This window comes from Athene cunicularia (assembly GCF_003259725.1).
Source record: "Athene cunicularia isolate RWA chromosome 10 unlocalized genomic scaffold, athCun1 chr10_part1, whole genome shotgun sequence".
Classification (NCBI taxonomy): domain Eukaryota; kingdom Metazoa; phylum Chordata; class Aves; order Strigiformes; family Strigidae; genus Athene; species Athene cunicularia.
Window position 1 is genome coordinate 23,136,112 of NW_020799112.1, and position 14,932 is coordinate 23,151,043.

At 39.0% G+C, this 14,932-nt stretch overlaps 1 protein-coding gene across 1 annotated transcript in view; it reads right to left on the reverse strand.

The window, feature by feature from the left end:
* Positions 1-6,989, reverse strand: part of MYO1E (myosin IE) — a 57,653-nt gene extending 50,664 nt beyond the window's left edge. Inside the window, exons 1-3 of the mRNA XM_026856186.1 lie at positions 6,851-6,989; positions 4,097-4,186; positions 3,106-3,200 (exon numbers count right to left, since the gene is read on the reverse strand). Coding sequence (XP_026711987.1) covers positions 3,106-3,200; positions 4,097-4,186; positions 6,851-6,928 — 263 coding nt within the window. The 5' untranslated portion in view covers positions 6,929-6,989. The remainder of the gene's footprint in view (positions 1-3,105; positions 3,201-4,096; positions 4,187-6,850) is intronic.
* Positions 6,990-14,932: the final 7,943 nt, after the last annotated feature.

Genomic DNA, 14,932 nt, shown 5'->3' on the forward strand with positions numbered 1-14,932 from the left:
GACAAAACTGGGTTTATTTCTGTACTAGCTTGCTGTTGTTCCTGCTCCAAGAGTGAGTTTCAGTGAACCCACTCCAAATTCAGACTAGCTGTGAAGTAGAGAAGCAATTAGGCACCTCACAGTAACCATATTGTTATCATCACTCATTTTCCAAAGGACAAATTTTTATGGCAAAAACTATGGTTCACTGAAACACAAAGGTTCACTTAAAACTGCTTAGGTTCAGCAGACTTCTGTGGAACTGAAGACAGACAGACAGAACTATCTCAATTTTTTGAGAATCACCAGTTTAGGGGCATAAAGGGTAAAGTCCTTGGCAGATATTAAGTGAAACTGATGGCATGGAGTAGACATGAAGCCAGCTACAATATTCATTTCACTCAAGAGCTACAGAATCTTGGGAGCTTCTGGTCTGCCAGCGATTTCAGTGCCTTCTGGTCTATGAAAAAAATTTAAGCAAACAAATTCCAAACTTCAAGAAACTTCATTCTTAAGACAGATATAGTCATTAGAAATAGTAATAACATTAAAATCAGAAGATACAGTATATATCTAAAGAGTTTAAATGAAATGTGCTCAAAAGGATTAAAGTATCAACCAAAAAAAAAAAATAAATTTGTGAATGGCTGAGTTACTTGATTTAATAAAAATTATTTTTTAAGCATCCCAGAAAACCAAATACCATCATGAAAACTACCTGTAAGTCTAAGTCCACAGTTGTTATGGTGTTTGTAATAAGAATAATCATGGGAAAAATATGTAGAAAGTGTAGAAAGGAAGAGGAACTCTCTGAAACAACTCTGGCAACCATGATTTTTCTCCTTTCAGCTCTGCAGTAGATTTCAATTAACTCCTTCAGATTCTGAATACACTGTGCACAGTGAGAGAAAATTCACTCTGCACACACAAAATGCAAACATTCCAAAGAACGCATCATCCAAGCACAAGAATTCTCCTATGTGAATTTAAATCTGTAAATCGGCATCTCAGCTCTCTGCAAATGTGACCCTCTGCTTTCACTGCACTTTGGGGCATAAGCAATGTATCAAAAACTGTTTTTTTATCACAGTTCACCACAGTTTAAAAGATTTTTCACTATAAATTTAGCTTCATGTAAAACTTCCCAGCTTCTGAAATGTTATTTTGTTCAAAAAGCAAAATAAATCCCAATTTTACCCATTGCTAAGAGGTCTGAATTTGACTAAATGGGACTAATAACTTCAGCATGGCAACACGCATCTGTTTTCCAAGAAGGAAGATTGAGCTCAGGGAATTCAGATATATGAGATGTGGGAATACAAGCTCTGGGCATTTCATTTCCTATGGTCCCACGCTGTAGCCAGGGGCCTAGGACTAGGGAGGCCGTCATAGAAGTACAGTTCAGTGTAGCAAACTGTTAACGCCTGGTTGACCTTCCTACCTGTAAAATCAACAGTTTCCACGTGCCTACATACACTTTGCTGTTACTAAGAACACACCTGTGCCCTTTTCCACTCTAACATGTCACCCAGTAAAGCCCTGCCTGGACAACCCCCAGGCATAGACTCAAAGAAATAAAACAGTGAATACAATGTTCAAACAATTATTCCTCACAAGTTTTCATGACACCTCATCAGTGAGATATATTAATGTGAAATCTATTTTCACACTGGATCATTCAGAACGGTACAGGAACACTTGCACATGGAGCACCTGCATGTGTAAGACCCATGTACTAAGCCCAGTTCTTTATAACAGTAAATGGCTGGTGCAAGGGCATTTAAGCTTAAATATCAGTGACCATCCATCATGCCCGGGAGGTTCCAGCCTAAGGGACTGAGTGCACTAAATTACAAGGCATCGGATCTGATCACCACTGACATCCTGCACCCTTGGGGCGTGACACTGCAGGGCACACAGCCACCCCGGGGAGAGGACCAGAGAGGGCCTCCTGGACAAAGAAAACACTGTCTTGAAATATCTCTCTTGTTAAATTCAACAGCAGTTAAATTCACAGTGCTGCCTCTCAGCATGTTCCACAGAGAAATGACAGAAAGCTTCAGAAAAGCTGTTATTAATAATATAATGACAGCTTCCCTTCAAATTATTTTTTCTTTTTCTCCCCTTTCTTCTCCCTAGCTGTTGGGAAAGTCTCATAGGCCAGCAGTCTCCAAACACTTCTGACCACACACACTGCCTATAAAAAAAAAGTCTGAACACACACTCCCAATGTATGTACATAATTTACCAAGTTATAAATTACATATACCCATTACAGAAGGACTAATATTTTCTTCCTGCATCCCAGTGGATTTCATGGCACAGTCTCTGTGACACACACTCCCCACCTTGCAGACCACTGCCACAGTGAAGTGCAGCTCCAGGTCCACTACAGTGAATCTCCGAAGCTTTCTATGTAAGAAGGAAAGAGGTATAGTGTACCAGCTCAAATACCCTGCATTCTTGCTCTCTGCATATTTTCTTTTACCATACATAAATCCACAGATGTGAACAAAGCATATCCCTGGACCCAAAAACTCACTTTGATTTTGACTTGAGTAATGGCTGTCAATAAAAAAGCTCAGTAATAATTCTACAGAGAATTCCCTCATCTTAATAATTAAAATAGATTAATAGCAAAGACAAAATTATTTTTCCAGTATACCTCTCCTCCTTTGTCTCTGACTGAATGCAAGTAAAATTCCAAAAAGAGAAAAAGTACATTTATTTTTAAAAGAGGAAAAATAAGATATAGTACTAAAAACACAGTATGATAAATGCAGTCAATGTGACAATGTCAGATTTAACAGTATCTGTGGCTGTGTCTAGTTGTTAATCCATCCCTCTCACACCGTCATTCAAGCTATTGCAGTTCTGGTATTGGGCATGAAGTTGACTGTGTGAGAAAAAGATTTCTTGTGGTTAAGCTACCATCAGGTTTACGCTGGAAAATAAAAGGGAGGGTCACAAAGTACTTAGTTATCCTAGAAAACTCCAAAATGTTCAGTGTTCATGGATACAGAAGAGTTTTGTTGATATAACTTAAAAAAAAAAACTTTTCTGCTTCTTGAAGTTAAAACATCAAAAGATGACAATAAAATATTTTTTAAAGATTTTTTTTCTTACCTAATAATGACACACTGATTTTCTCTGTCAATAATCATGTTTCTGTACATGCTGTCTGCAAGAGCATAAATATGTGGTGGGTTTTCATATTGTGCCTAGGAGGGGAAATAAAGAATAATTTTCAACACAGCATTAAACACAGAAAGAGCCATATAAATTTTTATTTAAATTGGAAGAATTCTTTTCCTGGAAAAACAATTCTGAATCCCACTTTATACTGAATTTTCACCAGGAATTTTTTTGTTCGTTTAATAAAAACAAACCAAAGTCTCTGGGTTTTGTTACCGATCTTTCTCTCATCCATAATTTTCTCCCAAAGTATTGTAAACACCCTGTTCTAAAAATGGTTTGTGCTTGAAATATATTACTTGTCCAAGAGAAACTCACATAATTTAAGCCTTTTCCACCAGTGGTCATATGCTAACAATAACCTACATAAACTGCTAAACAGAGCCTGGTGCTATATGTCTCATTTTCATCCACCAAGACTATTCAAGCTGAATGGTTTCCCAAATCTATGGACATGCCCAGCTCAAGCAGAGCAGGAAACTGGAATTTAAGTTCTTTGAGCTGACTCCTCAAGCTATATTCTCAAAAGTGTCATCTAATTTTGGCATCTTAATTTTTTTATTGTTCTCATCCAGTTTGAGAGTTTTCAAGTCATAGTCTCCAAATCTACTAATGGCCATTTTGTATCGTGCACCACACTTTAAGCATACAATAACTTAGAAACTGCCTTTACAGAAGGAGGGATGTGTCGAGAAACCTGATATGGATTAATCAATAGAACTATTTTATTGAAATACTAATCCCGTGTTGTAGGGAATTCAATTTGATGACTCAATATATGGTAATGGATATCAGCCAAATTCTCCCAGGCTAGTACAACACTACTAAAACCCCGGAACAAATACGTCCAAGAGTTTAACCGTGTAGAATAATATTTACATGCCCCTGAATACAGCAGTACATTTTAGACTGCTTTACTTACTGCTCCTTGGTACATTTCAATTTCCTTTTCCCCAAAATATGGCATTTGCTTGAAAGGATTCACAGAGATTAACACAGAGCCAATATATGTCTGTATTCAAAAGAAGTTAAGGTAACTACAATTTCATAAAGTATTATCTTACCACTAGTGACTGCCAAATAACTTTTCCTTCTATTACATAATGCATCACAGCTTCAAATAACATTAAAAAGCCCACAGTTTACAACAATTGTTAACAAAAATTAAATTATAGGAGGCTTACAAGAATATAAATATATCATTCAATAGGATATTATCAAAATATTTCTTTTAGGACAAGCTAAGTATAGAAACATGTATCAGAGGCCCAAACACAACACACCTTGCATAAAAATACAGAAAGGAAATGGCACATTTAAAATTGTTTTACTCCTTTGAAACTGAGCAGGTCATATAGTCAGTATTAGAAAACATTGTTTTGACCTTTACGGAACACAGTGACACATTCTGATCTCACAGATACAGTGCTGAGCATGCACAGTCGGATGGAAACAGCTACAGCTGAGTAAAATTGGACAATTACTCAGCTGCATGTACCAGTGGGGAGCTCAGGGAATTTGGTAATTCAGAGGTGTGACTTCATGAGTGTAACTATTAATAGTCCCTAGAAGCCTTATCCTGCAGGCTGCCCTATAGGAAGCAGCTCCGTTTCAAGGTATTATTAGTGCCAGAGAGCTTTTTTGCAACGTTTTTAATGTGTTTCACCATTCTGCATACAGCTGCACATGTCCTACATTTACAAAATACTTTAGAAACCTTTGGAGTAAGAATTGCAGCATACATACATGAAGCCACGGACACTACCTTACAGGCAGGACTGGTTCACTGTGCTGGGAGTCAGCAGTGTACTCATGCCAATGAGTCCAAATGTTGTACTGCAGGTTTCATTTAACAATCTGGAATTGTCTGTAGGCAAACTTACTAAGCTTTCTGTCCAAAAGTAGGAAAATTAACAAATTTATGCTGCTGGCTTATCCTACATAAGAATCTATTATTGTGGTGCCACACCATGAAATGGCAACAATGTAGGGAATAAGTATAACTCAGTGAGCATAATTTCCGTGTCGTTAATCTGCAATGCTCTCTTCATACATTTTAAAAAATTAATTTAAAGAAGAGTGACAACATCTGAGTCTCAAATATAATAAATCAAGCATTCATTGTGTCAGTATAAACATCCAAAGTAACAGTTTTCTGTTGGTAAACAATACCAGCATTTTCTGGGGCGATTTGGTAATCTCTATGCGACACAGCACAGAGAAACTTTCATTCATGAGTGGACATACAAACAATTAGAAGATTCAAGAGATTATCTCCATTTTAGAATGAAAAGCCACAGAACTGCAAAATAAGTCTTTTCTCCCTACACAAAGGAATTATAATGCTTTAAAAGAAGACTTTGATCCCTCATATGACCAGAAGTCCCCTTGGAAAGCATACTTATTATTCCTGCTTCAGTAAAAAGACCATCTCCATGTTACGATCACTCATTTTTATAAGAAGAAAAAGCATAAAGCCATTTCTTCAGCATAGAGTACTGAAGACTTTGTGAATCTACTTAATGGAAGATGAAGCATTCCACACAGACGAAAGTGCTCATGTTACTAACAGCAAGACCACTAGAGTTTGCCCCAGAACTGTATTTTGACAAATATTGTGCAACTAACATTTCAAATTTAATCATGCTGTGGTACTTTATTCAACAGAGGATCCAAACCCATGTGCACACACATATTAAAAACCTCTGCAGTTTGGGATAGAAATGTCAACACGACTGCATCATTAATTCTCCTCTATCAGTCCTTGCTAAATTGAGCTGCTACTTAGCTCTTAACATCTGAATATATGGAAACAGCCAGGAGATGTTATATTTCCTTCCCTTTCTGCTAAAAAAAGTTAAACTCTTCAAGGAACTATTCTACAGACACAACTAGGAAGTATGACAACCTGGCTACAGCAGAAGAAACAGTATCACTGCCTAGTGACTAGTGTGTTTACCAAACTCATTACTGCAGCTCATGTTACACTGTGAGAGCTAAAATTAAATAGTGACTATTCTTATCTCAAGGAATTCCTTGCATACAAAATTAAAGAAAAAAAAAAAAAAAAAGGCAAACTTTTGGTGCTGAAATCTGTTTCTTGTTAGGTTATATGTTCAGGTATTTAAGTCTCATGTTTTCATTAATCACAGAAAGAAAAAAATTTAAGTGTGAACACCGTAGATTTGCAGATGTTTGCATGTTCACGTGTTTCCATCAGCCCACAATTCATAGTATTAACAATTCCAGAGTAAGTTGCAAATGGGGTTATGTCACAGAAGAAACGCTATTTTGTAAGAATTAGAATTTATGAGATATAGAAGACAACATGGTATCAGGACACATACATATACACTTTAAACCTATTAAGCATTACTGCAGTAGCTTCAAAGGTCATGTAGATATGTAAATATATGAGCTACAGGCCTACCTTCAACAATGACAAGAACAATTTCAAATATCAAAAAACAAACCTTAAAATAATTTTTCAGGTCTTAATTTCAACCCTCATAATTAGCTCACTTTACAAAGCATTTTGTGTGATCTCAGTTGAACTGTCACATAACATGCTCAGCATCTGAGTAATCTGCTTAAAGAGAACATGTGCATATCATTAGTTTCACACTGGCTCAGCAAGTCCATAGGGCCCCACTGAAAACAACACTACAAAGGATACAAAAATATAATCATCCATGTATCGTTTCTTTAGGTTCTCCACTATGGAATCCTCTGTGATCTTGGGAAGAAGGACCATATCATCCACTCCACTGTGCTTAACATTGTGGCTCTGCCAGTGGTATCTGTAGTGTCCTTTGCTGCCCTGCAGGAAAGCACAATAAGCATCAAAAAAGGTACTATGTTTCTCATTAGCATTAAATAACCGAAAATCATCTATTCAAATTCCAACTTCAAAAATATTTTTTTTCACTGAACTCTACTCCTTGATATAGGCATACACAAATTATGTCAACTGACTTGCCCCTGAACTACTGAAGAATAGCACTGCCCTCAAAAATTAGCAGGTAATTCCATGGGATTTTGTGAAGGTCTACACACAGAAGGGATTTCAGATGGCAGACATTTCTAAACTTAGCAGAAAAACCCAATTATTCCAACTGAGATGCAGTTATTGGAAGCTAATAATGCAAAAATGACACTCCTACAGTGCATCTACTCGTAGTGAGGATAGTTACCACCTGAACTGTTAAACTGGGTATACTGGATTCTCCATCTTTTAGTCTTTTAAGTCAAACCTGCACATCGGCTGTTACTCAGATGGAAGCTGTGAGCCTGATGTGTAAGTATTCAGTGAGTTCTGCAGATTACATTACGCAGCTTGTTGGCCGTGTGTCTTAACAGCCCCTTTTGATCTGTTAGTCACCATGACTGACATCTAAATAGATATTCCCTCCCCACACTTAGAGACTACTATTTCAGGATGCTACTGAAAACTTGTGACATCTCAAGCTGTACCACTTGAAATCAAAATCTGTTTTTTTCCAGCTGAATTGAACAGTAGTTAGGTTCTATGGATACACCCACTCAGATATAAATCTGCTCTCCAAATCCAAACCTATTTTCTGTAGCCTGGCAGATAACGCTAACAGAGTTCTGCACTCTTGCCTTTTTATACTTTAGATTTTTTTTTACACAATACTGAAACCAGTGATGCTGGAATTAACCCGTTTTACAGTGAGAATTTATTGAATATGCTGTGAAGGAAGATGTGGCCAACAACATGGCAATTCTGTGTATTCCCCTCATTTTTTAATACCACAATTTCAAACAATGTGATTTAGTTACACTGCTCTCGTGTATGTTATGGCATCAAGTCATATTCATCAGAATACAAGCAGTTTATTGTTACAAAGCATTTTGCAGGATAAAATATCACATAATTTTACAGTTTAAATAAGGAAATGTAAGTACTCTGAATGCTTTGCTGCACTCAAGTATTTTGAAATGAGGTATCAGCAGTTGAGACTTGTGTGTGTACACACTTCCACATTAGCAAATGACCTGTGTGACTGTATTGACAGAAAAGTGCCTCTGCTGAATTGCCTCCTCACGTGAATAGTCAAGCATCTGCACCAACACCAGGTATAGGAGTGGGAACTACAAATGGAGTCAGGAGAGCACAAGGTTCTTATTTTAAGCTGAGTTGGCTAAAAGTGTTCATTAAACTAGCCTCAGACTATGTTCTTCCACAAACTTCACTGCATCTATTAGTGGGAAAACCCAACAAAAACACAGATTTATTTCACAATGCATATTAGCAAATATTATTAGTCTAATCTATAGGTTAGCCACATCTCAACTTGAATGACATAAAAACTAAGGAATAAGTGGAATTTAATCTTGAGTTAAACTAATTTGCACTAAAACCAGACCCATTTTATTATGGCAGACAGTACAGAACTTGTAGGCTTTATGTATGTTTTCTATTAAGTCTCCAACCATTGTTGCCACTGATGTAGCTCTGTCACAGCTAACAACACTGAAGAACAGTTAAACTTGAATTAAAAGAATGCTTTTTAATATAGTACAGCAGAGGTAAACATGTCTGAAAACACACAATCTCAGCAGTTTTCTTGAACACCCACAACCTTACATGAACTTCAATAAAATAATAAGCTTCAACTAACTTAGTTTGCATGAACCTCGTCAATTTGATAGTTGCACAATGGAAGCAGTGATCTGGAAGCACTGAGAAAATGAAGGAACCAATTCTTTTTTGAAATTGTGACTTTTTTTGAAATGCATGTGACTGAAAAAAATCAGTCGAAGGTTGGGTTACTGGAGAAAACAGAAGTCCAACAGAGAAGCATAATTTCCTTCAGTGTACTCATCAGCTATTTGTGATACTACACTTGGAAAAAGGAACTGGCAGGATGGACAAAAAGGTACAGTATCAAAATAAATACAGATAATTACTTTTTTCCCCAAGCTATATAGAATGAGGTTTAGTATCAGATAATAGAATAAACTACAGAAAATATGTAAGAAATGAGAGTGGGAAACAATCAAGCTTCCCACTGGAAGCTATGGCATCAGACCCAGTAAATTCAGCAAGAGGACAAAGCTCACAAAGCCACAGGACAACATGGAATATGTGCACACAGTCTGCAAACAGCAGGCTTTGTTAAAGTCAGTCAGTGGCTGTTGTTGACTGTGATTAAGCCAAACACACTACCAGGCCAAAGGGTTTTTTCCCAAAAGCAATGTGAAGAGGCACAGCGCCAGGAAGGCTCGGCTTGCCCTGAGAGCAGCTTTCCCAAGTGCTCACACACTGCATCAGCGTGCAGCTGTAATCAAACCCAAGTACAACAGCATCTCATACAGTCAAATGGAAAAGGATGCAGAGAGATTTAATAAAAAGGCAGCAGACTAAAGAGTCAAGCAGACTAAAGAGCCAAGAAGGCAATCGCATGGAAGACAGCTGAGAGTGGTAGCACTAAGTCGTTTGCATTAATACTGTATCACATTTTAAATGGAAGTTTTCTATCAGTAGTTTGGAACTACTTTTTTTTTCCCTTAAAGCATGGCCTTACATGCAAATATACAGAGAAGTAGCAAATCATCACCAGATGATTATCAGACTTCTCCCTACGATCTAGAAACAAGACCCAGCTTTAGTAGTGTCTAACTGCATCTGTGGTTAAGTTTTGTTCTTACTTGTCGCTTCTCCAGGAACCTAACACCAGTAAGATCGGCAACGCACAGCAGCTAGCACTTCCTTGGCCTGGGCAACAAAAGAAGAGAGTGCTGTTTCTACAGGACAACATCCACCCCCGAGTGCTTGCTCTTCCAAGCATGAGTGATGACTACAGAGTCAAATCTGAATTTATCAATTTCAGTCACTTCCAAATGGTACTATAACCATGTCCAGCTAACAGTTTTTATAGTTTTGAATTATTTTTTTTTAAATCTTGTCATAAATCATCTGAAAGGACTCCACAGCAGTTGTAAAAGCATCTCTTCTTATTTCTCCAGGTTGCATATTTCATAAAGATCAAGGATATATACCTTAAACACTACAATGCTCTTCAATTGCTCTCATTGCAAACAGTAATAATTTCTTCTTACTGCATATTTCTTGAGAATTTAACCTTTATTTTAGCTAGAGCTCTCTACCATCCAGATAAAAATGCGGTACTCTAACCTGGAGACAATTTATACCTGAGCTAGTTACCTAGTGGCCACCTTAACCTGAGCCTGCTTTGTGGGGAGGACAAACTAACTCACTCAGCTGGTAAGTGCCCTCTGTTGTCCTTCGCACAACAGGCTTTCACCTCCACCAGCTCCTGGGACAGGTCAGGTCTCCCTGGACTGACCAGGAACTCCAGAGCCAGCAGAACAAGGGCAGGTAGAGATGCGCCACACCTCCACGTCAGCACGAGGCACAGTGAGGGTTCAGTAACTCCGCAGAGCTGCCCCAAGGCAGGGCCAGACTGGGCAGGCAGAGCCTCAGAGGTTGCGGTCGATCCCTGGGCCTAGCCGTGCAGGCTGTGTGTCAGCAAACGGCACCTTGGCTCCTCTCAGGTTTTCTCAGTGAAAGATGTGATTCTAGCTGTGCAGTAACTAAGCAAATGAAAGTCTTTGTGTCAGCACTAACAATGCCTAAACAGCTGAAAAAAGATAAGCTTGGCAGATTTTGAAAAATACAAAAACCCAAAACCGCATCAACAGCCACAGAAATGGAAACCCAAGTGTGGAAGCCCGGGCTGCCAGGCCTCCTCCCAGCCCTCCCTGAGCCCCAACCCAGCACCTGGCATGGCACTGGGAACGGAGGCTGGGCTGGCAAAGCTGGAACTCAAGGCGTTGTACTGCATTGCTGTCAGCTGTTATTATTCATTTGATTGCTGTTTCAGGCTCAAAATCAGATCTGCTTTGCACTGGCAAGAATAACATTTGTGAGTCACAAGATGACCCTGTGAGCGAGGAGCCCACTGTTTCCAGGCCCTGTGGCTGCAGGAGCACACACAGCCACCACCTGGCTAGAGACTGTCCTCTCCACCTCAACAGATGCATTATCTCTAGAGAACACACAAAATTAATGCTACTCTCCCTCTGTACATCTCCTGTAACACCCACTCATTAACAGATTAAGACAATTGCTACATTAATACCAAGAGAGTGGATGTAAAATACTTTCTACATACTAAATACTGTCTTTAAGTTCTGTATTACTTTCGGTATGGTATGGTTAAAGCATATTATTGATTTTTTTGGAATGAATAATAAATATGGATGAGATTTATTTACAAAACTTTTTTTTTTTTTTCTGCCCTCCACCTTGTGTTACAATAGCAACTGCTGATTTCTTATTTTTGCCTTTAATATTGTTTGTATATTTTTACATTATCCTAAGCAACACGTATTTGATGTGGCCATAAAAAGATTGAGTCATGCTGTGTCACCACAGGGTTTTCTTTTAACTGGAAAAAAAAAAAAGCAAATATTTTTGTATTTCAAGCTTTTTAAAAATAGTGCATCTAAAAATAAAGCACTAAAAACAAGGGATAAGAAAATACTGTATTTCTGTCCCTGAGAAAGAGCCTTGTTTCTCTCTCTCCATCCGAACTGTCTAAACTACAACCACCTACATACCATAAATAATCATTCTTGGTTCCCACAAAGGAGAAAACTGCCATCCTGAATCTCTGACAGCTTTTTTCAGTAGCAAACGTCAGTCCTCCTTTACAGTGCAGAAGGGATTCTCATCCTCCACAAGGGAGTAAGGAGTGTCAAATGATCACAAGCATGACCTTTTCTCTCCCTTTTCAGCTATGATAGAGTACGATTGCATAAAATCCTTGTAGTTCTGGAAGCATGAGCATCTCTACTTAGATTAGTATTATGAATACAATACTAAATGATAGACAGACATCATCTTAACCAAAGATGTCGCAAAACTGAAAAAGCTGCACATCGTTTACTCTACACCTGACATCAATGCTTCTACCAGTGGAGGCATATCACTAGTCTCATACATGCATAATTTGTACCAGTTTTTCCATCTAACAAGAAAAAAAAAACAAAACCCACAACTTTTTGCAGTGATATCATCCATCAAAATAGCAAACTTTTATAATCCACTTACAGGAATCTTTCACACATTTCTATAAAGTGAAGGAGTCTGCTGTTCTCAGCAGAGAATACTGCAGAAATACTTAGCATGAATTTTGGTCCTTGACTGGGATAATCAAACTGAGGAGCCATAGTAGACAAAAGTGCTCCAAAATAGCTCTTGTATATCTAATGTTAGAAAATACAGATATTGGCTGCAATGATGTGACTATTTCAGAAAGGAAATTAAAGGAAGACAGCATAAGCAGCTATATGGACAAAGATAAAAGGCAAAGTATTTAAATTTAACATGAGGGAAATACTAAGGGAAACAAAAAGCAGTGCTTTAAGATTTTAGAAAATAGCAAAGCAAAAACATTGAGTATCTAGCAGCCCAACAGACATTTCATACCAAGAACTAAAAATACCAAAAATGTATTAAGGAATGGAAACTACTAGCAGGTTAATATCACAAAAACCACAGCTAGGGAAATAAAACACTGAGAAAAAGATTTCTGGGGAAGAGTCATCATTTCTCACAGTCTGCTCTTGGCCAGGGTGGATTCAGACCAGCGCGCCTACAACTGATTCCAGAGCTGGGCACAGGCTGTGGGCGATCCGGCTGCCCCGACACTTGCTCCGTCCGCTCCTGTGGTGGGAGAAGTGGGACCAGGCCCCAGGGCAGCTCCCCCCACTCTGCCCTGGGCCCTGCAGCCGGGCAGCGGGGCCGGAGGGGGACGAGACAGAAAGGGGAGCCCGGTCGCCTGAACGGCGCACGAACGCTGTAACACAATACGCGGAATGTGAGATATCCGCTGGGTATTTGCACTACGCTCACCTTCAGGAATTGGGAAAGGCATCGGCACACTTGCACGATAAATAACAGAGCATTACCAAAATAAAACTTACTTCAGTGTTCGACTGTGAGGATTGTATATTGTATCAGTATTAAAAAGGTACAGCTACTAAACACAATAAGGACGAGAAGGCACTCAAGAGCAGATAATGCTCATGCACAAGTTTTTGACACCACTTACAGAGACAGTGGGCAGATACCTGAGAGTAGTTGGTGAAATGTAAATTAGTGTTTGCTTGCCCCATAGCTTTTTGGGTGGCTGTGGCCTAATGTTCCAAGGAACAATCTCAAGGAAATGCAATACTTTTAACTACGTAGTATGGCTGACTTGCTCTTAAGACATTAACTGCCTTACTTGATTTACTGAGCAGTCTCCAGAGCTGTTCTAAGTTTGACTTGTTCCCTATGGCACAAGTAGCAAAATTTCCCGTGACTGTGGTAGATTAGAGACAGGTCCTGCAATGGCAACGTTTAGTCACTCTTCAACCCCATTCCAATCCCTTCACTGAGCAGCATCCACGCACGCTAACTCTTGATCTGTAAATTGTATAAGCAGATTGCGTCTGTGTGTACTTACTGTGCAAGTTAACAAAATGCAAGAGAACAATTACAGCAAGTTTCACTTGGCTGTGTCAGTCCTTATGTACAATAAAGCTTTTATATCTGTCATTCCACTAAAAACAGGTTTCAAAGGCACTGGTGCAATCATACATCTTACCTGTAATACTACAAAATACTGTACATTTTAGTCAAAACTTGCCATCACAGTTCCATACAATATTAAAATTAATTTTGGCACCTGTACAATACAGGGGCATTTATGCGCATGAGAACTTTTTCCTCCCTCCTTCACCATCATTACAAGGAAAGGATGGGTGCTGGTTCCTCCTCCTGATATCTCCCTGGAAAAGGGATCCTCTGAGATTATTTGCATACCACCTCCTCCAAAATCCTACACAGCAACTGGGATCTTAAAGGCCAAAGATCACAAGATTTTCCTCAGCTGCAATGCCCCCAAAATCTCCAACCCTTTGGGAACAAGAAGATTATTTTTTAGGTGTGTTTGGTTTTGTTTTTAAAACAACAGAAAACATTATTATGGTCTTTAATTTAAATATGTAGTTTGAAAACTCAATCAGTAAATTCAGTCAAAATGCCTCTGCCTCTCTTATAGGATCAGACTGCAAATATTTTTCCTTGATCATCCTGAAACTAAGTAAGAAACAAGTCAACTGGGAGCTTACCATCTGGTTTCCAGAGAGAGGAATCTCAGAACAGCACGACTCGGGAGCTCTGTGCATGGGCCAGTGTCTCGCATACACGCTGCCAGAAGACAGCCTTCTGGTGCCGTGTAGTACATGCTATACTGGTACCAGCTGCCGGTTTTGGAGAAAGTAAAACCAGTGGCATATTACCATAATGCCATCCCAGCCATGTCCTGTTCTAGCTGAGATCAGTGCTCACTTCCCCGCCCTGCCTCCCAACTTTTGGAATCTCAGGCTTTATCACCAAACCGTGCTGACAGGCCACAGTTACCCCAGTGAATTCCTTTCTGCTCAGTCACCGCCCTCTCTGTACAGCTGCACATGAACACCACTTGGAAGGAGCTCTTCCTTTCCCCCTTCTACTGACCCTTTTGTTTCATGATAAAATGTAGGTATTTGTTTCCTAATCAGACTAATATGGCTAAAACATTAACCTGAGAGTTGAAGGCCAAAGTCTGACCCCAGCAGTACCCCTGGTTGATGACTTTGTGACAGAAGGTTTCATTGGAAAATGACTTCTCTGTGCAGTCCCACTACTCTTGGAGCTTCCAGTTACCCTTTTACAATC